This window comes from Prionailurus bengalensis, chromosome X (assembly GCF_016509475.1).
Source record: "Prionailurus bengalensis isolate Pbe53 chromosome X, Fcat_Pben_1.1_paternal_pri, whole genome shotgun sequence".
Lineage (NCBI taxonomy): Eukaryota > Metazoa > Chordata > Mammalia > Carnivora > Felidae > Prionailurus > Prionailurus bengalensis.
In genome coordinates, this window is record NC_057361.1 from 102,253,731 (window position 1) to 102,276,941 (window position 23,211).

Here is a 23,211-nt window from a genome sequence, read left to right on the forward strand (position 1 = left end):
TCCCAGTGTAATTATTAGTAACATCATTTTTCAGTTTCAGAGTGTCCAGGTTTGGAGGCTAAATCATCTGGCCACCCTTCTCATAACCCAGCTAGTTCTTTTTAGAATTTTTTCTGGGTTAAATGTTACACAGCTATAATTTGGCAACTTTAATGAGGCTACACTAGTACTTGTCTTCCATTTGAACAGATTGTTTCTTGACCATGGGAAGTTGATAGCAAAAGTAACTGCAGTTAAGGTCTACACATACTCAGAATCTCTCTGGAGCTGCCCTCTAGAGGGCAGTAATACATACATCTGAAATGATCCAATTCCAACAAAAAATGGACTACGAGAGTCCATTTTCATATGCATGAAAATCAGAAACATTTGATATTCCTTTCTTTAAACTTTTTTTAATGTTTTATTTTTGAGACAGCATGAGCGGGGGAGGGGCAGAGAGAGAGAGGGAGACACAGAATCCGAAGCAGGCTGCAGGCTCCAGGCTCCGAGCTGTCAGTACAGAGCCTGACAGAGGGCTTGAACTCATGATCTGTGAGATTATGTGCTGAGCTGGAGTCGGACGCTTAAGTGACTAAGTCATCCAGGCGCCCCTAGAAACATTTGATGCTCCTGAAGGACGTATTGGAATCAATACCGTGCATAAAACTCAGGTATCTTTTGCTCTGCAGGGAAGTAAAGAAATATTAAAAATTAGTTCATTAACATTCTGAACATACACAGTTTTTTTAATTGTTAAAACTGAACTTTGATGCCTTGACTATACAATGATTCATTATAACAATTATGCAGGGAGTTTAAGAATCTGCATATTTTATGCTTTTCTGTTTTTCCTAATTAATGGTTTTACATGGTTAATAATGTTAATATATTCTGCATCACATAGTTTCCATATTTATGCAAAATAAGCAATTAAAAATGAAGAGTTCTACCTACTTAAATATTACTTTCCTCTAAAAAACAAAAAATGCAGGTTTTTTGTAACTTGAATCATGTGGTAACGTAGAACTCTAATATTTAGAATTAGAATATTTCTTAGAGATTGTATGATTACTTTTATGTCATCAGTAGTTAGTTTATTAGCTTCTGATATCAAAATTATATTGGCTGCGTCTCACATTTTGGATTTCTTCATGTAATGTTCTCTTTTTAGGAAGGGTGGACAAGTCCTGTTTTCAGGAGAAGATGACTTTTAACAGTTTTGAAGCATCTAAACCTTGTGTACCTGCAGATCTCAGTAAGGATGAAGACTTTGTAGAAGAGTTTAATAGATTAAAGACTTTCGCTAATTTTCCAAGTAATAGTCCTGTCTCGGCATCAACGCTGGCACGAGCGGGTTTTCTATATACCGGCGAAGGAGACACTGTGCGCTGCTTCAGCTGCCACGCAGCAGTAGATAGATGGCAATATGGAGACTCAGCAGTTGGACGACACAGGAAAGTATCCCCAAATTGCAGATTTATCAATGGCTTTTATTTTGAAAATCATGCTGCGCAACCTACAAACCCTGGTATCCAAAATGGTCAGTATAAAGCTGAAAGCTATCTGGGAAACAGAAATCATTTTGTTGTAGACAGGCCATCTGAGACTCACGCAGACTATCTTTTGAGAACTGGACAGGTCGTAGATATATCAGACACCATATACCCGAGGAACCCCGCCATGTATAGTGAAGAAGCTAGATTAAAGTCATTTCAGAACTGGCCAGACTATGCCCACCTGACCCCAAGAGAGTTAGCTAGCGCTGGACTCTACTACACAGGTATTGAGGATCAAGTGCAGTGCTTTTGTTGTGGCGGAAAACTGAAAAATTGGGAACCTTGCGATCGTGCATGGTCAGAACACAGGCGGCACTTTCCTAATTGCTTCTTTGTTTTGGGCCGGAATGTGAATGTTCGAAGTGAATCTGATGTTGTGAGTTCTGATAGGAATTTCCCAAACTCGACAAATGCTCCAAGAAATCCAGCCATGGCAGATTATGAAGCACGGATCGTTACTTTTGGGACGTGGATGTACTCCGTTAACAAGGAGCAGCTTGCAAGAGCTGGATTTTATGCTTTAGGTAAACGTTATTATAAAATCAGGCTGTTAAATAACTTCCCAACTATCTCAGGGCTCCTAAAAAAGTAAATCGATTGCTGTAGCCCCCTGAACTGGTAAATATTTAGGTGTAGGCTGGCCTGATGGTTTGTATCACTATCAAATCTGTGAACCCTTACGTTGAATCTGCAATGTAAGCACTCCGTTTCTGTGAAAGAGACCGCCATATCGTGAGTTCTCTTCCCCTTCGTGTGATTGTTGTTTGGAGAAGGGTGACCTGCAAAAGATGGTACAAGAATGGGTCTGACAGCAAGGCTGACTGTAACGGAGCGAGCACCTACTCTGTGTGCCCAGTGCATATCTTACGTGCATTCTTTCTACACCCCACAGAAGAGTTAACGTCAAGAGTTTAGCGTGGCCGATATTAAAATTGGTATCTGCCTTTTATGTCTAGACTATATGTTTGAAAGCTGCCCTGTATGATGCCTTATTGCTTCAAATAAGCACTTCTCAAATGGACTATTGTAAACTTGTCAGGAAGGGCCATTAGTGTGATGCCTTCCAGGAATATTCAGTTATACCACGATATATCTGACCCATTTACTTTAGGATTGAACGGTGCCAAAATACAAAGTCTCAGTTATTTCAATATTTTATTTACATAGTATCCTACAGAAACCATGAAGGTTTATTTCGTGTCACGTAGCTATAACCCGTAGAGAAACTTACTAGTAATTTCATTATGCTGAGCTTTACTGTTAAGTTCAGATAGTATGGATGGCCCCAAATGACATGTTAGAGAGAAGGTAACAATTGTAATTTTTCACATAAAAATTGGACAGTTTTATTTTTGTCTTCTGTAAAATACCTCAGATTAATTCAGTGAATTTAGTGTCTGTTTCCTCCTCAAACAACCATGTCTATTACTTAGATGTGAATTTGAATGTCTTCTTTGAAGCCGTGAGGCTTTCATGTATTTAGAAATGGTTAATTTCAGCGTTAAAAGGAGTATTTTTGCGTTAGCTTTTAATTGCACAAACACATGTATTTTTTTACTTGTGTCTTTTCTTAGGGGAAGGTGATAAAGTAAAATGCTTTCACTGTGGAGGAGGGCTAACTGATTGGAAGCCCAGTGAAGACCCTTGGGAACAACATGCTAAGTGGTATCCAGGGTAAGGTATTTAAATGCTTATTCAGGAACAGGCAAGTTAGACACTTTGCAGTAGGAAAATCTTGAATAACTTTTCACCTCAACTATTTTTGCCCTCACTATGGCTTGAAATTCACACCAGGTTTATAAAAATGGGGTCACCTACTTTATAGGGGAAAAAAAAGTCCTAAGCCTTCTCTGGTGACCAGAGAAAGCACTCATTGCTTGTATATTGTATCTCTGGCATTCAGATAATTCTGTTTCTAAATGCCAGATTAGGAATATATGGTTTTGTTGTTGTTGGAGGTAGGCTCTTTCATGATGGGCAGTAGAGCCCTTGCTGTCAAGGAGTTTCCTTAAGAACCCATGACCTCCCCTAGCCGATTTTACTCTATCTCAGTGATTCTAACACACACAGTTATTCACATTTGCAGATTTCTGAAATGAGGACACATCTGGAGGTGGGTCATAATTGAATTGGCAGTGGTGGTACTTAAAATAATCGTGCTTCGTATAATCAATGGCATCTTAGAATGAGAGCGACATACGCTAAACGTCTCTTTTCCATCTTCTTTAAAAATCAAGTACACACGTATGTAAATGATGTGAATTTGTGGCCTGCAAAATAGTACAACGTAAAACTTCAGAGCAGTTGTTTGAAAATAAATCTTAACTTTAAAAAGCCTTAGAAGGAAAGGTTAGAAGCCTAAAGAATTCCTTCAAAATGTACAGTTGGTTAATCCTCTAAATAAAATTTAAGATTAACTGTTTGAAGAAAATTTTTTAAATGTTAAGGTGATAATTTAATAGGTGATATTTTTTGCCTCACTAAGATTAACAAAGTAGCATAACAAAGGGGACACATTTTTTGACCTTAAAATGACAGTTGATAGGGAATTGAATAACATTTTATTTTGGCACTTCTTAGAAATACCAAAAAGCAAGTTAATGGAATTGAGATAATGGAGATTATATCTTTACTTCTACCTTACTAATTTATCAGCTACCAAAGTTTAACCTTCTTTTAATTGTTTAGGTGTAAATATCTGTTAGAAGAGAAGGGACAAGACTATGTAACCAATATTCATTTAACCCATTCACTTGAGGACTCTATGGTAAGTCACGTATTGTAGAATATGTATTTTTAAATATGTAATTTCTTTTGCAATGATTTCTTGGTGTAAAATTCACCGTATAGTATTTTAAATTAATAGTGTATGGTGAGCTTTAAAGGGGAGATCTTGAAGAATGGCTTGTTATTCTTACTCTGAAGCCGATTTGTGAAAAGAGACTCCCTGTGAGCTGATTGAACTATCACTGTAAGCAGAACTGGGCTTTAAGAACTAAAATACTTAATCCCTCAGCTTTCTGAAATTAGACTTTTGTGTAATGTGTTTTATACTCATAAATAGTTTTAAACTTTTCATAGATGATATTTTAAGTCTCAAAAATGTGTCTAAATTGATGGTGCGGCCTGGGGTGGCCAAGGTATTGGCACCATGAGGGAACAGCCGTGGACTAGAACAGGGGGCTAGAGTTGCCGTTATGGCTCCACCATGAACTCTGTTGCCTCCATCAAGTTGTTTAATCTCCTTGAGTCTCAGCTTCTTGTCTGTAAAGTGAATGGATTGGGTTAAATGATCTTTTAACTTCTAGCTTCATCAGTTTATGCCTCTTGTGAACATTGGAATAAAGCCAATTTATAAATTCATGATTAATGTAACTTTTCAAATTGAGGTAATTGCCTCTACCAAAAAGAATTCTAACTTAAAAATCCGTATTTCTGTTTTAGGTAAGAACTGCTGAAAAAATGCCATCATTAACCAAAAGAATTGGTAAATATGCCTATTAAATATACTTTTAATTTCATTACTGATTTATTTTTTCAGTGTTTATTTTTGAGAGAGAGAGCAAGCGAGAGTGAGTGGGGGGAGGGGGGAGAGAGGGAGACACAGAATTCGAAGCAGGCTCCAGGCTCTAAGCATCTATGCAGAGCTCGATCGACGCAGGGCTTGAACTCATGAACCTCAAGATCATGACATGAGCTAAACTCGGACACTTGATCGACTGAGCCACCCAGGAGCCCCATCATTGCCAATTTATTATAGTTGTTATTTATAGGTTGGAAATACAAGCTTATTCTTTCAAGGTAATCAGGGTGTGTTTATTTGAGATGACATTGTTATGAATTAAGAATTAGTGAAGTGCCTGTAAATTTAAGTCAGATGTTTAACTATTAAGAACATTCATGTGATTAATACAACAGTATATTAATTATACTGGAAAATTAAAAATTATACTAAACCATAAGTTATGTAATTATATATTTTGTTACATTAATTATACTAAAAAATTAAAAATAAGACTTTAAAAAAGAATATTCATATGGAAGTTGGACAGTTAGCTTTTCCTATTTCAGGAGAAGCAGCTATAGGCTGTCCATTGCCATTTCTATTAAAATTGCGAAAGGAAGAGTTAAGTGTATTTTTGTCCCTGGTGCTTCTTCAGTTAGCCAGGATCATGAATCCAGTGCTCTGCTAATGTGCCATCACCACGATCGGCCCTACCTGCTTCCTTATCCCATGCCATCTTTCTGCCTTCCCCAGTTTCTTCACAGAGGGGCACGGTTCAGTTTATCTCCTATTACCTTATAGAGAGGTAGAGGTTTTTATATCAGAGATTATTTACTCATCATAAGCATGTTTGAAAACCAGAAAAATACTACGTTAAGAAAATATGATATTGTTATCCCCACTTTCCAGATGAAGAACAGAGTCAAGGAGGTTAAGTGTCTTGCCCACAGTTACCTTACAAATCGTCAGTGGAACTAGGACTCTAAACGAGGTCTTCTGAAACCTACATCACACTGTAGATCTCATTCTCAACTTAGGCATCATGTTTCGAAAATAGTAGAAAGTTTATTGAGAATGCCTGCTGATTCCCCACTCCTTATAGCATCATCTGTTTAGTATCCTAAGGGTTACAAGGCAAGAGAAAACTATATATACTCATGAATATGCTTAAGAAAGAGAGCCATTTTGATAATGTTTGATACAGGTTTTGTAATGAGCATAAAAAATACAGTTTAAGAAATCATTTATTCCAGCCTGTATTTTTCAGATTATCCAGAAACAAAGATTCTATAGTATTTCTTGATAATAATCACCTTTACAATGCATACTGTGTTTTTTATGACTAAATGAGACTCTTGCTCTGGTTTAGGGTTAATGTTTTTAAATAGAAATGTAATTCATATAGCAAAAATTTCACCCTTATAAACTGTACACTTTAGTGGTTTTTAGTATATTCACAAGGTTGTGGAACCATCACAACCTATTTAATTGCTGCAGGACATTATCGTAACCCCCAAAAGAAACCCTATACCCATTAGCAGTCACTCTCCATTGCTGCCCCTTCACCCTCAAACCCAAACAACTACTAATTTATTTCCATCTCTCTGGATTTACCTATTCTGGACATTTCATATGAATGGAATCATAATATATGGCTTTGAGGTTCATCCACATTTTGGTACTCCTATATGAGTACTTCATTCTTTTTTTTATGGTGGAAAAATATTCCTTTGTATGGATAATACCATGAATGTTTACCCATTCATCGGTTGGTAGACATTTGGGTTTCCATTCCTTGGCTTTTAAGAATGATGCTGATGCTGCTATGAACATCTGTGTGCAAATTTCTGTGTAGAAATAGGTTTTGAATTCTCTTGAGTATATATTTAGGGATGGAATTGCTGGGTCATGTAGTAACTCTACATTTAACCTTTTGATAAATGGCCAGTTTTCCAAGGTGGCTGCACCATTTTACATTCCTGCTGGCAGTGTGTAAGGGTTCTGGTTTATTTCTCCACATCCTTGTTAATGCTTGTTATTGTATGTTCTTTTATTACAGCCATCCTAGTGGGTTTGTGAAGTGGTATCTTATTGTGCTTTTGATTTGCATCTCCCTGATGGCTAATGATGTTGGGAATCCTTTCATGTGCTTATTGGCCAATTGTAGGTCTTCTTTGAAGAAATGTCTATTCATTGCCTTTGTCCATTTTTTAAGTTGTCGTATTTATCTTTCTGTTACTGAGTTGTAAGAGTTCTTTACATATTCTAGTTTGTTATATGTAAGCCCCCTGTCAGATATATGATTTGCAAGTATTTTCTCTCGTTCTGTGGGTTATCTTTTCACTTTCTAGCTGGTGTCCTTTGAAGCATATACGTTTTTAATTGTGATGAAATCCAGTTGATCTGTTTTTGTTGCTTATGCTTTTATAGTGTTATATGTAAGAAACCATTGCCTAATCCAAGGTCATCTATGTTTTCTTTCAAGAATTTTATGGTTTTAGGGGCATCTGGGGGGTTCAGTGGGTTAAAAAAAAGTCTGACTTCAGCTCATGTCATGATTTCATGGTCTGTGGGTTTGAGCCCCGCATCGGGCTCTGTGCTGACAGCTCAGAGCCTGGAGCCTGCTTCAGATTCTGTGTCTCCCTTTCTCTCTGCCCCTTCCTGCTCGTGTTGTCTGTCTGTCTGTCTGTCTCTCTCTCTCTCTCAAAAATAAACATTAAAAAACTTTTTATTAAAAAATAAAAAGAATTTTATGGTTTTAGCTTTTACATTCAGGTCTTTGATCCATTTTGAGTTAATTTTTATATATGTGTAAGATAGGGGTCCTTTTAATTGTTTCTCATATCCTGTTGTCTCTGCCTTTAGTTTTAAGCAAGGTGACCTTGAGATACCTACAGGATATCCAAGTACATGGATATTAAAACCTGGAACTCACCTAAATAAGAGTAAAATTGTGGTAGGGGGAAGCATCCAGAGAGATCATTAAAAAGGGTGCATCGATGAGGGAAGCGGAAGGTGAGCAGAAGGAGCCAACAAAACAAGCTGAAAAAAACAAAACAAAACGCGGACAGTAGAACCAGGAAAGAGCGCTGTCCAGCTGATCTCTGGACATCTCCACTTAAAAATCTCAAAAGCAGCTCAAATTCCTCATTTCTAAAAACCACCCTGACTGAATCCAGTCCTGCTCTCCGCCCCCCCAAGTTGGTTAATAGTTCTGCAGTTCACAGAGTTGCCCAGCAATTTGAGTCATTTTAAGCTCTTTGCTTTCCTTAATCCCTCTACATTTAATTAACCACCAGGTCTGATGAATTCAACCTTTTTAATATTGTCTAAAATCCACTGATTCTGCCCTAGTTTCTGCCCTTATTTCTCATCCAGATGCGTTAGTATTCTCATAAATGGTCTTTTGTCTGCATTATAACCTCCCAACAGAATTTTTCTTTATCAAACAGAAATCTTAAGTTATTTTCTTACTTCTTTTGTTACTTACCATATAATAGTTCTTATGGTCAAATCCTTTTCCAGTTTCTCTTTTTAAAAAACATTTATTGAGGGGTGCCTGGGTGGCTCAGTTGGTGAAGCAGAAAACATTTATTGAAGTATAATCTGCATACAATAAAATGCATAAAATAGACCAATCTGAAGTATTCAACTCAATGAATTTTAATATGCATTTATGTGTAGTCATCAGCCAAATCAAGATAATAAAACATTTCCACCATGCCCGAAACTCATTCAGGCCCCTTCCCAATCAGTATCTACCCCCAAGTTACGTTCTGACTTCTATTACCATAGGTTAGATTTGAACATCTTACAAATGTAATCATACAGTCTATTCCTTTGTTACTAGTTCATCATTATGATGACGTTTTGTTTATCTTATCTGTGAGATTCGTCCATATTGTCTGTGGCAGTGGTTTGTTTTTCCTTCTTGCTGTGTAGTATTGGAATATACCACAATTTACTTATCCATTCACCTGATGATAGACATTTGAGTTGTTTCCAGTTTGAGGCTGTTATAAATGACACTGCTGTGAATATTCTTGTGGATGTCTTCGGTGGACCTTTGTACTTATTTTTAATACTCAAGAGTAGAATTGATGAATCAGAGGGTGTAAGTCTCTTTTTTTTTTTTTTTTTTTTTTAGCAGTTCCCTATATAACCTGTATTTTACTTTGAGTACCATTAAAGCGAATTTCTGTTCATTTTGTTGCCTTATCTAGTTCACCCCCCTTGGCTACAGAAACTAAGTCTCAGAGATAGGAAACTCACACACATTCAAAGTCACAGACTGGGACTTCCCCGTATTCCCCACAATTTTTCCAAAATAATTGCTAGTGACAAGGGAAAGACATCCACTCTTTAAGTACTTAGGTTAGTTGTTAATGAGTACAGCTGATTTGATAAAGTTCTGATTTTCAAAGCACTTAACTTTTTCTTCTCAGTTTTACCTAATTGTTCACTGTTTCTTTAGTCTTTAAACCACCTAATCTCAGTTCATAGTGCTACAAAATACATACTGCATTTTCAATTATAACATTCTGAAAGATTCTTCAGTGCTTAAATATTTTAAAATCTTCTTCCCAAAGTAGCTTTGATTTGCTGGTTAGCATTTTGGGTTTTTTTGGTTTTTTTGAGGAGCGGGGCTTTGCTTGCTGCTTATATGTTTCTTTTTAACTATACTTTGCTGTTGAGTTGTGCTAATGAAAATAATTATTTAAATTCCACGTTCCTTTTTCTCACCAATTTTTATTTCAGATGATGCCATCTTCCAAGATCCTATGGTACAACAAGCTATACGAATGGGATTCAATTTCAGAGACATTAAGAAAGTAATGGAAGAAAAAATTCAGACATCTGGGAGCAACTATAAATCACTTGAGATTCTGGTTACAGACCTAGTGAGTGCTCAGAAAGACAATACACAGGATGAACCAAGCCAGACCTCATTGCAGAAAGGTATGCGTGACTGTTTTTAAAAAGCAAGAAACACCTAACAGCACTTCCTTATGGCCAGCATCTTACATGACTTTGTGGCCCATTCATTTTTTTCCTTCTCACATCCCCCTTAGGATAAACATTTTTAAAGACTTTTTGACAATAAAAAATTCAAAAATACCCAAAAGTGGAGAAAGCCATATAATGAACCCTGACATACCCATCGATCAGATTCAATAATTGTCAACAGTTTTCCAATCTTGTTTGATTTCTTCCCCAACTTTTTTTGTTATGTATTTCAAAGAAAATTCCAGGCATCCCATACACCATTCACCTGTAAATAATATATATCTAACAGATAAGGATTTTTTTAACATAATCTTAATACCATGTGTTAAGCAGTAACTTAAACTGTGCTCAGGTTAGGCTTGTAGATGGCTGCCTTCTCTGTGTGTCCTCACATGGCCGAGAAAGAGCACTCTGGTCTCTCTTCCTCTTATAGATACACTGAGTCCATGGGAAGTCTGGCTGGCTCAGTCAGTAGAGCATGTGACTCTTGATCTCCAAGTTGTGAGTTTGAGCCCCAGGTTGGGCATAGAGTTTACTTTAAGAATAAATACATACAGCGGCACCTGGGCAGATCAGTCAGTTAAGCATCTAACTCTTGATTTCAGCTCAGGTCATGATCTCATGGTTTGTGAGACCGAGCTGTGTCTTGGGATTCTCTCGCTCCCACCCTTTTCTGCCCCTACACTGTTTGTGCGCTCTCACTCTCTCTCTCTCTCTCTCTCAAAATATATGAATAAAACTTAAACAAATACATAGAAAGGAAGGAAGGAAAGAAGGAGAGAGAAAGCAAACTGATTCCATGAGGGGGTCCCACCCTTATGACCTCATCTAAATGTAATTACCTCCCGAAGGGCCACTCTGTGAGTACCATCACGTTGGGAGTTTGGGGCTTCAAAATACAAATTTTGGGGAGATACATTATTCCATAACATACTGTTACCCCATTTAAAAAATTACCAGTACTTCTATAATATCATCTGAAAATCAGTTGGTTTTAATTTTCCCCCTTGTCTTAAAACATTTTTAACAGTTGATTTCTTCCAATCGGGATCCAAGTAAGAGCCACTGATTTATTCATTTTAAGTGTGGGGGCACCTGGGTGACTCAGTTGATTCAATGCCCGACTCTTGATTTTGGTTCAGATAATGATCTCATGGTTCATGAGATCGAGCCCTGCTGACAGCATGGAGCCTACTTGGGATTCCCTCTCGTGTGCTGTCTCTTGCGCACTCTTTCAAAATAAATACTTAAAAAAAAATTTAGAGTGTGGGTTTGTGTTTTAGTTTAGATAAAGAACAAGAAAGGCTTTTATTGGGGCGCCTGGGTGGCTCAGTCGGTTAAGCGTCCAGCTTCGGCTCAGGTCATGATCTCGCAGTTCATGAGTTTGAGCCTCGGGTCAGGCTCTGTGCTGACAGCTTGGAGCCTGGAACCTGCTTCGGGTTCCGTGTCTCCCCCTGTCTCTGCCCCTCCCATGCTCATGCTCTGTCTCTCTGTATCTCTCAATAATGAGTAAATGTTGAAAATAAATTTTTTTAAAAAAGGTTTTTATCACTGTGTATAGAATCTGTAAGTTTTGTAGTTGAAATGGATTTTGAATGTTCTGCAACTTTTCATGTGGTGTGAACATATAAAAGTGCTATATTACTAAATAGAGCTTGAATGAGTGGCACTCTAACACTGTAAATCATATATTGGGGCGCCTGGGTGGCTCAGTCAGTTAAGCATCTGACTTTGGCTCAGGTCATGATCTCACTGTTTGTGGGTTCAAGCCCCACATCGGTCTCTGAGCTGTCAGCTAGAGCCTACTTAAGATTCTGTCTCCCTCTCTCTGCCCCTCCCCAACTCACACTCTGTTTCTCACAAGTAAATAAAAACATTAATTAAAGTAGGCTCCACACCCATCATGGGGCTTAGACTCAAGAACCCTGACATCAAGAGTCGCATTGTCTACCAACTGAGCCAGCCAGGCATCCCTAGAAAGTGTATTAAATAATGTGCAAGAGAATCATATGAACTCCCTTTAGGAAAAAAAATTAAAAATACAGGTTCCTTCTTTAAGGATGATAGCTACTCTAGTGTTTGACAGCAACATTGAAGGTTAAAAGGTTTCAAATTGTGAATACATTTTGGGTACTGAGTTACGTTGTGATAATCACTGGTCTCTGAGGGGTGCCTGGGTGGCTCAGTTGGTTGAGTGTCCGACTCTTGATCCCAGGGTCGTGGGATCAAGCCCCGCATTGGGCTCTTTGCTGAGTGTGGAGCCTACTTGGGACTATCTCTCTCCCTCTAAAAAATAAAAAAATAATAATAATCTTTGTTCTCTGAGCTGTTAACCACCTCTTCCAAAGGTTGAAAATTCTCCCAGTGCTAATAAACCTTAAAGTTTACTAATTTTTTTTTTTTACATTAATGACCCTTTTAGGGTGCCTGGCTGACTTAGTTGGAAGAACATGTAACTCTTGATCTCAGAGTTCTGAGTTCAAGCCCCATTTTGGGTGTGGAGCTTACTTAAAAAAATAGACCCTTTTGATCTTTAAGTTATTTCAAATGCTTCTAAAACATTATTCAGATAATTACCTCAGTCAAAAACCAGTATGATTTTAATGGCTTTTAAAATTAGATCAGTTGAGGGGCGCCTGGGTGGCGCAGTCGGTTGAGCGTCCGACTTCAGCCAGGTCACGATCTCGTGGTCCGTGAGTTCGAGCCCCGCATCAGGCTCTGGGCTGATGGCTCGGAGCCTGGAGCCTGTTTCCAATTCTGTGTCTCCCTCTCTCTCTGCCCCTCCCCCGTTCATGCTCTGCCTCTCTCTGTCCCAAAAATAAATAAACTTTGAAAAAAAATTATAAAAAAAAATAAAATAAAATTAGATCAGTTGATATAAAACATGCAGCAGAAAGCTTACCACCCTTTTCCTAACGATGCGTTTATTTAAAACCTGTAATAGCTCCACTTGTCTTGGAGATGGTAAAATGGACCACTGACTCAGTCATCTTTCTACTGCAATAGAAATTCAAGTGATTGTATCATTTTTCCTTGCGTCTTAACCATAACTCAAGTTTGACAGTTGAAGTGTTAGCTTTTACACCTGAAGGCGTTGAATGCAACAGAATGAGTTAGTGGGGTGTAGCAGTGGGGGGGCAGGGACAGAGTGCACTGGGGAGTGTCTGTTTTCTAGCCAGCAGGAGGCCTTGGCGGCTCCTATAATCACTGAGACCACAGCAAGCTAGGATGGTGTGGGAAGCAGGGTCTGAGCAAAGGGCAGCTCTCAGAGGCAGGAATTGACCTCTCCTTAGTCTCACTAAATTGCGAGGCAGGGTCACTGATACAGGCTGTCTTCTCACACTAGGGCTGCTGCATATTCCTCTTCTCAAAGCCTGAGGAGGAAAGACTGGCGCTAGGAATCTTTATACAAAATAGAAGGCAGGTCTAATTGAAGTCGAGCAGGTGGAAGTTATTAGAAAAACTACACTGTATTGCTTACCGAGAAATCCTGCATCCAGTGCTAGCTTTTATCCCAATGGCTGTGTGACAGAGAATGTCCTAGTAAATGGTCTTCTAAAAATAGTACCAAATAGTATCTTTCATTCTTTCTTTTTCAAGATTACATAGTGTGCTGTAAAGCCCTTTACTTCTAAAGTGCTTATTTTAACCTTTATGTATGTATTACTGTATATAAAAATCAACTACCATACATATTTCTTATCAACCTGTCCACATGGATCTGCTCTGATAGTAACATGAGTAACATCAATTTATTCTAGAAATGGGTTTTTTTAAGTTTTTATTTTTTTTTTCTAAGTAATCTCTCTACCCAGCATGGGGCTCAAACTGCCAACCCCGAAATCAAGAGTTGCTCCACCGACTCAGCCAGGTGCCCCATATTCTAGAAAGTTTTAAATAATGTGGTAAAAATATTAGCAAATACCATCCAAAGTTATCTAGGTCTTGCCTTCATAGTTCACGTGCCAGGAACCTCCTGACCTAGAAGAAAGCCTTGTAGAAAGTTGAAGGGGAAAGGCACGAAGTGAAGGATGTAGAATCCGATAGTTGCCTTAAGGCTTGAATGAACTATAATTTTCAGAGGTAAACTATTGGTCTGAGGGGGTAAAACCATCTGAGTTAAGTGGCTGTACATAAGGCCAAAACGAGGTACAGAAGGTTGATGATAACAGTGGTTGGTAGGCCTCACATTTCATTCTCCTGTGGTCTGTAAAATGGAATCACAAACCATCAGAGCCAGAATGAACCTGAAAGATCATATAATAACTTTCATCGCTTCAGTGAGAAAACTGAAGCTAGTTATGCTGTTGCCCAGCGTCATTCAGATAGCTGGGAATAAAACTCAGGTTTCCTTATTTTTTTAAGAGAGAGAGAGAGCGAGGGGTACTGAGGATCTGAAGTGGGCTCTGTGCTGACAGCAGAGAGCCCTGTGCGGGCTCTGACTCGTGAACCCAGAGGTCAGGTCATGACCTGAGCCACAGTCTGCCGCTTAGCTGACTGAGCCACCCAGGCGCCCCCAGCGTTCCTTAAAAAAATTTTTTATGGAGCATTTGGATGGCTTAGTTAAGCCTCCAACTTTTGCTTTCGGCTAAAGTCATGATCTCACAGTCAATAGATCGAGCCCCACGTCACACTTGGTGAGGAGTACAGAACCTGCTTGAGATCCTCTCTCTCTCTCTTTCTGCCCATCCCCCACTTGTGCTCATGTACTCCCCTCTAAATAAATAAACTTAAAAAAGTTTAAGGTTTTAAGTATACAGTTCAATAGTGTTGAGTACATTGACATTGTGCACCCACTCTCCATAGCTCTTCTTATCTACACAACCGAAACTCTGTCCCCGTTAAACACCTCCCCATCCCTTCTCACCCTTAAATCCATCTTGTGAACTCCTCCTTCCCAGTTCCACTGAGAGGCCATTCTTTTAGGCTTACCCCCATACCCAGAGTAGCGTTCTGAAGCTCCCTCTTCTCGATTTTACCTGCTATTAGAGCATTTGTAACATTGTTTTCTGTCCTGCCCATTAGACTAAGCTTTTTGAGGACAGGCACTTGATCTTATCTCTGATGCATTCTATGTTTGAGCATAGGTTTGATTATGCCCTCTAGGTTGCTTTTTAAGAAGAAAGAGATTTAAAAAAAGAAGAAGGAGAAAGAGATTAAATAATACTTTCCCTCCTCCCCTAGTCAGGCATACCTCTCCAAAGCGCAAATCTCCTCCTATCTCTCTCCTCCTGGCTCCCAGCGTCCTCAGGAACAAGTCCAAACTCCTTTACATGGGTGGCCAAATCTTTCTTTTTAATGTTTATTTATTTTGAGAGAGAGAGCATGAGCAGGGGGTGGGCAGAGAGAGAGAGAGAGAGAGAATCCCAGGCAGGGTCTGCACGCTCAGCGCAGAGTCTGATACGAGGCTCGAACTCCAGAACTGTGAGGTCATGACCTGAGTCAGGGTCAAGAGTTGGACGCCTAACCAACTGAGCGGCCCAGGCGCCCCATGGGTTTCCAAATCTCCACGACTGGGCCCCTGTTAACCTTCTATAGCCTCTTGTCATGCTGTTTCCCTGTGACTCTCTTCCCAAGCCTTACCCGTGTACTTGCACGTCTGGTTCCATCCCTCCTCCTGGAGCCAGCTTATGCCATTTCCCCTACCTAGACACTCTTCTCCCACCGCCTCCATCCCCCAGGGCCTTCTCTCTCTCTCCTTCCTAGTTAACTCCTCATCCTTTAGGACCCAGTTTAAGTATCATTTCCTCCAGGAGGCCTTCCATTTATGTGTGTGTGCACACACTCCAGCACACGCTCGCACCTTTCCTGTGTTCTTGATAACACATTGTAATTGCCTTTATCCTTACGCTCTTATAATTTCCTGTCTACTTGTGTTTCTTGTCTATGAACGATTAGGGGCCTGGGGTCTAGATATGTTAATTATTGTATCTCTAGTCCCTAGAACCTAGTTAAGTGTTGAGTAAATACTTATTGAATGAAACTCAACCACTGTTTCCCAGACTTGTTTTCAAAATAGTATTCCCCAGCATGTTAAAAGGAATGTGGTGACAAAGGAGCTCTGTAGTTAAATAGGGACATGCATTGTGATTTTCTAAGAGGGACATACACTGTGTTGTACTGTCCTGTACTTCATAGCAGTGGTTCCCAATCGCCAGTGTGTGCAAGCCCAGAAATTGTTGTTGTATAAAACCGTACCTGTTTCTTTTTGCATACTTTAATTTCAGAACAAAATAAAAAATAAAACCAACCCTAGAAATTTTAGATTTAGTGAATGCAGCCTAGCAATCTAGTGTTTAAAAATGCCCTGGGGCTCCTGGGTGGCTCAGTCAGTTAAGTGTCAGACTCTTGATTTCTGCTCAGGTCATAATTTCACGGTTCAGTGGGATCGAGCCCCACGTCTGGCTCTGCACTGATGGCACGGGGCCCGCTTGGGATTCTCTCTCCCTCCCTCCCTCTCTGCTCTTCCCCTGCTCAAGCTTTCTCTCTCTTTCAAAATAGAAGAAACATTTTTTAAAAATGCCCCAAGTGATTCTCATGTGAGGCCAGATTTGTAAACCACACGTATACAAAGATTACAAAGATTGTTAAAATACGTAATGCCTTTGGAATAGTATCTAGCACATAGTAATAAGTACTGTATTATTGTTAACTGCTGCCATCATTGAGGTTGTGGTCATTACAGTTACTACGGCCACAAAACACATTTTTGTAACATATTTAACATTTCACAAAACCTAGTTTGGGAAAAGCTGAATTAAGCAAGTACCTTAGTGCCACCTGTGTGCTGATGTCACCCAGATCTCTGTCTCTAGCCCTGACTTCAGACCTCAAAACATGGCTGTCCAGTGACATTTTATGTACGGATGCCCTGCAGACATCTCAAAAATAACTTGAAAAATGCCAAGCCAGTACCTCCTTCTAGATTTCCTTTTGGCATTCCCCTCCCCTTGCCAGCCACACTAGAAGTCTTACAATCAACCCGTTTCATATTTTTTTCTCCCCCCCCCCCCCCCAGCCATCTAGTCAATCACCAAATCCTCCTAGTCTCACTTCAGAAGTGTCCCTCAGACCCATCCATCCGCTTCCGCTTCCGCTTCCGCTTCCGCTTCCGGGGTGAGCCATAGCCTTTCCATGTGTCCCTTCTTTTACTTCACCCTCGCTTCTCTGCCGGGCAAGTCACCGGCCATGTGTAAATGTCACTCTTCCACATCACCCAGGTCCCCACCGCGCAGCCACCAGCCCAGGAAGCCCTCCCCGGTGCATCTGAACAGAAGAACTTGGCCTCTCATCTTGTCCCAGAGTCCTTTATACATAGTTTATTATAGCACTTATCACTCTGTACTTTGTGCTTCCCTGCACAGCCTCCGCTCCCGGCCTTCTCTCCCCCGGCACACCAGCTACTCAGGAACAGGTGTCCCACGTGAGTCTTCCTGTCTCCCAGCACCTGATTGGTGCCTGGCACGTAGTAGGGGTTCACGTTGTTTCAGTCAATGTGGGCAGCTAAGGAAGTCTAAAATTAACCCATTTCTTTTCTCTTTGTGCAGAGATTAGTGCCGAAGAGCAGCTAAGGCTCCTGCAAGAGGAGAAGCTTTGCAAAATCTGTATGGATAGAAATATTGCTGTGGTTTTTATTCCTTGTGGACATCTGGTCACTTGTAAACAATGTGCTGAAGCAGTTGACAAATGTCCCATGTGCTACACAATCATTACTTTCAAGCAAAAAATTTTTATGTCTTAATCTAACTCTACAGTTAGGCGCATTATGTTCTTCTCATTACCCTGATTGAGTGTGTGATGTGAACCGACTTTAAGTAATCAGCATTGAATGCCATTAACATTTGCTACCAAGTAGACAAAATGTAAAGTACGCTGCTCTAGTTTGTAATCTAAAATATGAATTTCTGGATTGGATTTGGGGGAGATATTAGCTATGTTATATATCTTATTTTTTTTACTGTTATTTAATTGAAAGCTAGGCTAAGCATCATATTGTAACTGACTGCAGTGTGTATTTGTAGTACACTAACTTGGTTTCTAAGTGTAAGTGAATTAATCAACTGAATTTCTCATTCTTTTCATATAGGCTTAACAAATGGAGCATTCTGTGTAAACGTGGAGATTAGAGTTAATCTCCCCAATCACATAATTTGTTTTGTGTGAAAAAGGAATGAACTGTTCCACACTGGTGGAAAGATAGAGATTATTTTTAGACGTTTGTCTTTGTGTTTTAGGATTCTGTCCATTCTCTTTTAAAATTACACACACGTGCTTGGGTGGGTGATTTTAAAAAATGATTTTGCCATTGTCAAAAGGGTATTTAAGGATAGAATAGCATGTAGCCAACACGTACTGACATGGAAAGATGTCAGAGCTACATTAAGTGTAAAAGGAAGTGGCAAAACACTATGTATAGAATGAGCCAGATGAAAGTGTGTGTGTTTTGTATTTGTATAGAACAAAAGATTTGAAAAGATGATGCATCAAATTGTTAATTGTGGTTTCTCTTGATGGGAAGGGGTGGGTCCCGGGGTGGGGGGTGGGTTTGCAGGGGCCTTTCACTTTCTTTTTTTTTTTCTTTTTTTTTTTTTTTTCATTTTGTTCTGTTTGAATTTTTTATAAGTATGTATTACTTTTGTAATCAGAATTTTTAGAAAGTATTTTACTGATTTAAAGGCTTAGGCATGTTCAAACGCCTGCAAAACTACTTATTGCTCAGCTTTAGTTTTTCTAATCCAGGAAGGCAGAGCAGTTAACCTTTTTGGTGCCAATGTGAAATTTAAATGTTTTTATGTTTTTTCCTGCTTTGTGGATGAAAAATATTTCTGAGTGGTAGTTTTCTGACAGGTAGACCATGTCTTCTTCTCTTGTTTCAAAATAAATATTCCTGATTTTGTAAAATGAAATATAAAATATGTCTCAGATCTTCCAATTAATTAGTAAGGATTCAGCCTTAATCCTTGCTAGTTTAAGCCTGCCTAAGTCACTTTACTAAAAGATCTTTGTTAACCCAGTATTTTAAACATCTGTCAGCTTATGTAGGAAAAAGTAGACGCATGTTTGTACACTGCTTGTAGTTAGAGTGACAGCTTTCTGTGTTGAGGTTCCCATATCGTCTTGTATCTTAAAGTTTCATGTGCGTTTTTACTGTTAGGATAATTAAGATGTATATAGGACAAAATGTCAAGTCTTGACCTAATTGTTTTCTTTTCTTGATTAGTAATAGTAGTGGATACTTCTGAAATGTTCTCTCAAGATCCTTAAAATCTCTTGGAAATTGTAAAATATTGACAGGAAAGCGAGAATACTTGCTTAAATCTTAAATAAAACTTGAATAGGAGTCTATAGATAAAAAATGGAAGTTTAACAGTGCTTCCTAGAACACCCAGGGTTTTCTTAATAGGATTCTTAAACTGACCTGTCACAGAGGTGAGTGAGGCATTTTACTGCAGAGAAACATTTGAGAGTGAAATTTCAAAGTTCTGTTTTCATTGTATATTCTAAGAGAAAGAGTACCGTCATGTTCTCCTAACCTCTGTCGATGACAATTTTCAGTGATACTCATTTAAGGCATTGCGAATTTCAGTGAGAACTTTTTAAATTAAATACTGACTGCCCTGTTCTTGTTCCGTTGTGTAAGTTCCCACTTCTTTACCTTCTGCACATCCTCTCAGGTGTAGTTATATACTCATTAAGTTAAATTTTACATATGTAGTCTAAGCTTGGGATTTAAATGATAAGGGGAGAAAAGTGTTAACGTGTTTTAAATGCATTTTCCAGAACGTGTCAGCTCCGAGGCAGGTAGTTAGTTCAATCTAGTTGTTGGCCAAGGACTGAATTGTTTTAACATAAGGCTTTTCCTGTTCTGGGAGCCTCAGTTCATTTAAAACTCTTCTTTTTAAAACTTGTATGTTTAGAGTTAAGAAAGACCTTTTTTTTCTCCCCGTGAGCTGTGAAATGTAATGCATGAAGCTGATGTGGCTAACAAGTTTATTTTAAGAATTGTTTAGAAACGCTGTTGCTTCAGACCCTGAAATCACTCCACACTCCAACTTCTAATCAAATTTTTTTAAAGACTTACCGATGTTTGTGTTCTCGCTATAAAAAGCACTGGACCCTTTCCATCCGGTTGTGCAAAAAAAATGATCACTCGCAAGGTCACAAATACAACCAGATCCAAATCTGTGCCTCCCCTTTCCCAAAATAGGTCTCCATATCTACATGTAGACATTCCTTTTCTGCTCTAGAGTCTACGCTAAAGATTAGGAAGTCACCACCTATTTTACTACATTTCAGTCACGTGAAGAGTCGTTCCGTGATAAGTAGTTCTCTTTATTCGTAATAATTTGCTGTGCTGATCAAAAGCCTTGTTTCAATTTTTGAAAAATGGGTTTAATGTTTATAAAGTAAACTCCCAGTTTCTTAATTAACGGTTTTGTGTTGCCTTCAGTGCGAAATTTGGATTTTTTGGGTTTGTTTTCCCTTTTGACTAGGGGCTGAGGTGGGGTAGGGTGGGTGTAATGGGTGTGCATAATATGATTTGGCCCTGCATGTTATGATCTTGTTTTTGTTGTTACATTATCTAAATCTTGGTGGTTCTGTTCCCGTTTTCATTCTAGTGGATAAAATTGGAATTTTGAACTCTCTGAATGGAGACTGCCATCACGCCATTAGTTGCACGTGTGGGACTCCTTAGGCCCAAATCGTCGATTTGTGTCCTGATTACCCAGGTGCTGAATAGGAGGGGGAAGGGGTGGAGGAACGGGAGAGCTAGGGTAGGCTTTTCATTTCCCCTAGAGAAATAAGAAAATGAGAGGGGATATTTGACAGAGGTAGTTATTTTTAGCCAACTCTGCTGTAAAAAAAGAGCTGGGCGCTGGGGTGGCTCAGGCAGTTAAGTGTCTGACTTTCAGTTTCGGCTCAGGTCGTGATCTCACGGTTTGTGGGTTCGAGCCCCGCATCGGGCTCTCCGCTGACCGTGTGGAACCCTGCTTGGGATTCTCTGTCTCCCCCTCTCCCTGCCCCTTCCCTGCTTGCATTCTCTTCTGTCTCTCAAAAATAAATGAACATTTTTTTTTTAAAGATTAAAAAGAGCTATTTCTTCACCTACCTTACAAAATTATGAGAATTCAGGGGAGACTGTGTATGTAAAATACCTGCTACAAATGTTAATTCCCTTCCTAGCACACCCTCGCCCATCATGGGTTTGCCTTGACTCTGGAAATTTGGGCCACCGCTTAGATGATAACTCTTTCAGTGACTCTTAACTCCTCTTTTTTGGTGTTTCTCATAGTTAAGATGTAAATTATAATAAATAGGTCAAGTCCTTAAAAATATTTAAGTTCCTTTTTTAAAAAATTTGAAAAAACTGTTCTTACCAAATTCAGGTGAGCTTTCCTCATAGAAACAACTGGCTTATTCCCACTTTCATAATCAGTTTCAGTTTGACTCTTGTACACTTAGCACAATGTGAATTTCATTAGCGGCCTAATAGAATCATAGAGGGTCAGAGCTAGAAGTGACCTTAGAGAGTATCTGATTCATCCCCCTCATTTCACAGGTGAGGCAGCTGAGGCTCAAAAGTGAAGTGATTTACTCAAAGCTGTATAGCTAATTAGTGGCAGCCCAGACTGGGACATAGTTTGAAGGTGAAAAACTTCAAGTTACCTCTCCTGGGAGGTCTCAGATGTTTATTTTTTCAACTCTTCTTTCTTCTATACCGTAGCTTTCACTACATATTAAATGACACTTTATGACTAATACCATAGGACAATCTTAAATACATATATCTTCAAATTGTACAATACTACATTAATGTTTTGGGTGGTAAGATTCTATTTTGATGACTAATGTTTGCAGATATGCATATAGTTTTTTTTGGCACTTACTACATTCTTATTGTGTATCATTAATGTAACATCTAAGATTATATATTTTGTCATTTTCTCTATGCTTAGTAACAAATTTGCATTTTCAATTTGCTGTAATAAAGGCTTTAATGTAATTTTTATTAGAAGATTTTGCATTTTTTTCATTACTGTTATATTTTATCTAATCTGACAGAATGACAGGTTCTTATGTCATTGTATTAGTGTTGTGAATAATCATGTGAAATGTTTTGAGATAGAGTGCTATATTTGTGAATATAATTTTATGGCTTTTTTCATTTAGTAGAAACCTTTCCATCAGTATGGAAAACTAAGAAAATTGCTTTCCACTGTATAATCTGGCAGTCATCATAGATTAAAGCTTATTTTTCTGTGAATAAAACTTATTCAATAAAGCACTATTCTTTAAAATGGTACCATATTACTTTGTATTTATTTTACTTTCTCAGAGAAGCTGAAATAGCCTTCTTAAAAATAGGCAAATGAAACTCTACTATAACATATATTTTCTGCCATTGGACCAGGCATCAAGGTACGCATCAAGTCATGGCATGTTAAAACAGACATCTGTTTTCATATTAGTTTGTAGAATTCTGTCTGTGCATGAAAAACACAGTTTTGAAGATGTATAAAAACATGAACTATAGTAACACCCCCTCCCCACAAAGAGTGACCTGTTTGTCCCAAGGGATAATACAGTCACCATAACAAATCTCGAACAAACCATTTAAATGCAGCCTACCTTTCTTCATACGTGTCAACTATACTCTCAGTGAATATTGATAAAGATGTGAATTTTCAAAGCTTTCTCTTACAGTTCAAGCCCCAAAGAAGACACCAAAAACAAAATTTTTAAAAAAGCTTTCTCTTACAGAAGTTTTCAAACTTAACACAAAAATAGAAAGGAAAGCAGAGCTAATCCCATGGCACTCCTCATTCGGCCTCAATAAATATCAACACTTTGCCCATCTCGTTTCATCTGGGATTCCCCCATCCCCCATCCTTGGTTCACTTGCATATTCTAGAACAAATCCTAGCCGTTGTGTCATTTCTCCTGTAATTAGAACATTTTTTACAAGCACTGAATTTTTAACTGCCCACTATTGCTAAATTTTAATGGACATCTACACAAGAATTAAAGGCAACTTTATTCCCCCTTTCCCCTCTTTGAAAATTAGTGTAAATAAACCCCTCAGAGCTAATACTTAAAAATACTTAAAGGGGTGCCTGGATGGCTCTGATTGAGCATCCGGTTCTTGATTTTGGCCCAGGT

The 23,211-nt window shown here is 38.8% G+C and overlaps 1 protein-coding gene across 2 annotated transcripts in view; it reads left to right on the top strand.

The window, feature by feature from the left end:
* Positions 1-22,354, top strand: part of LOC122477723 (X-linked inhibitor of apoptosis) — a 48,781-nt gene extending 26,427 nt beyond the window's left edge. For both annotated transcript variants that reach the window (XM_043571049.1, XM_043571048.1), the window contains 6 exons: positions 1,154-2,062; positions 3,113-3,212; positions 4,227-4,305; positions 4,983-5,025; positions 9,802-10,002; positions 17,598-22,354. In XM_043571049.1, the coding sequence (XP_043426984.1) occupies positions 1,186-2,062; positions 3,113-3,212; positions 4,227-4,305; positions 4,983-5,025; positions 9,802-10,002; positions 17,598-17,791 (1,494 nt within the window). In that variant the 5' untranslated portion in view covers positions 1,154-1,185 and the 3' untranslated portion in view covers positions 17,792-22,354. The remainder of the gene's footprint in view (positions 1-1,153; positions 2,063-3,112; positions 3,213-4,226; positions 4,306-4,982; positions 5,026-9,801; positions 10,003-17,597) is intronic.
* Positions 22,355-23,211: the final 857 nt, after the last annotated feature.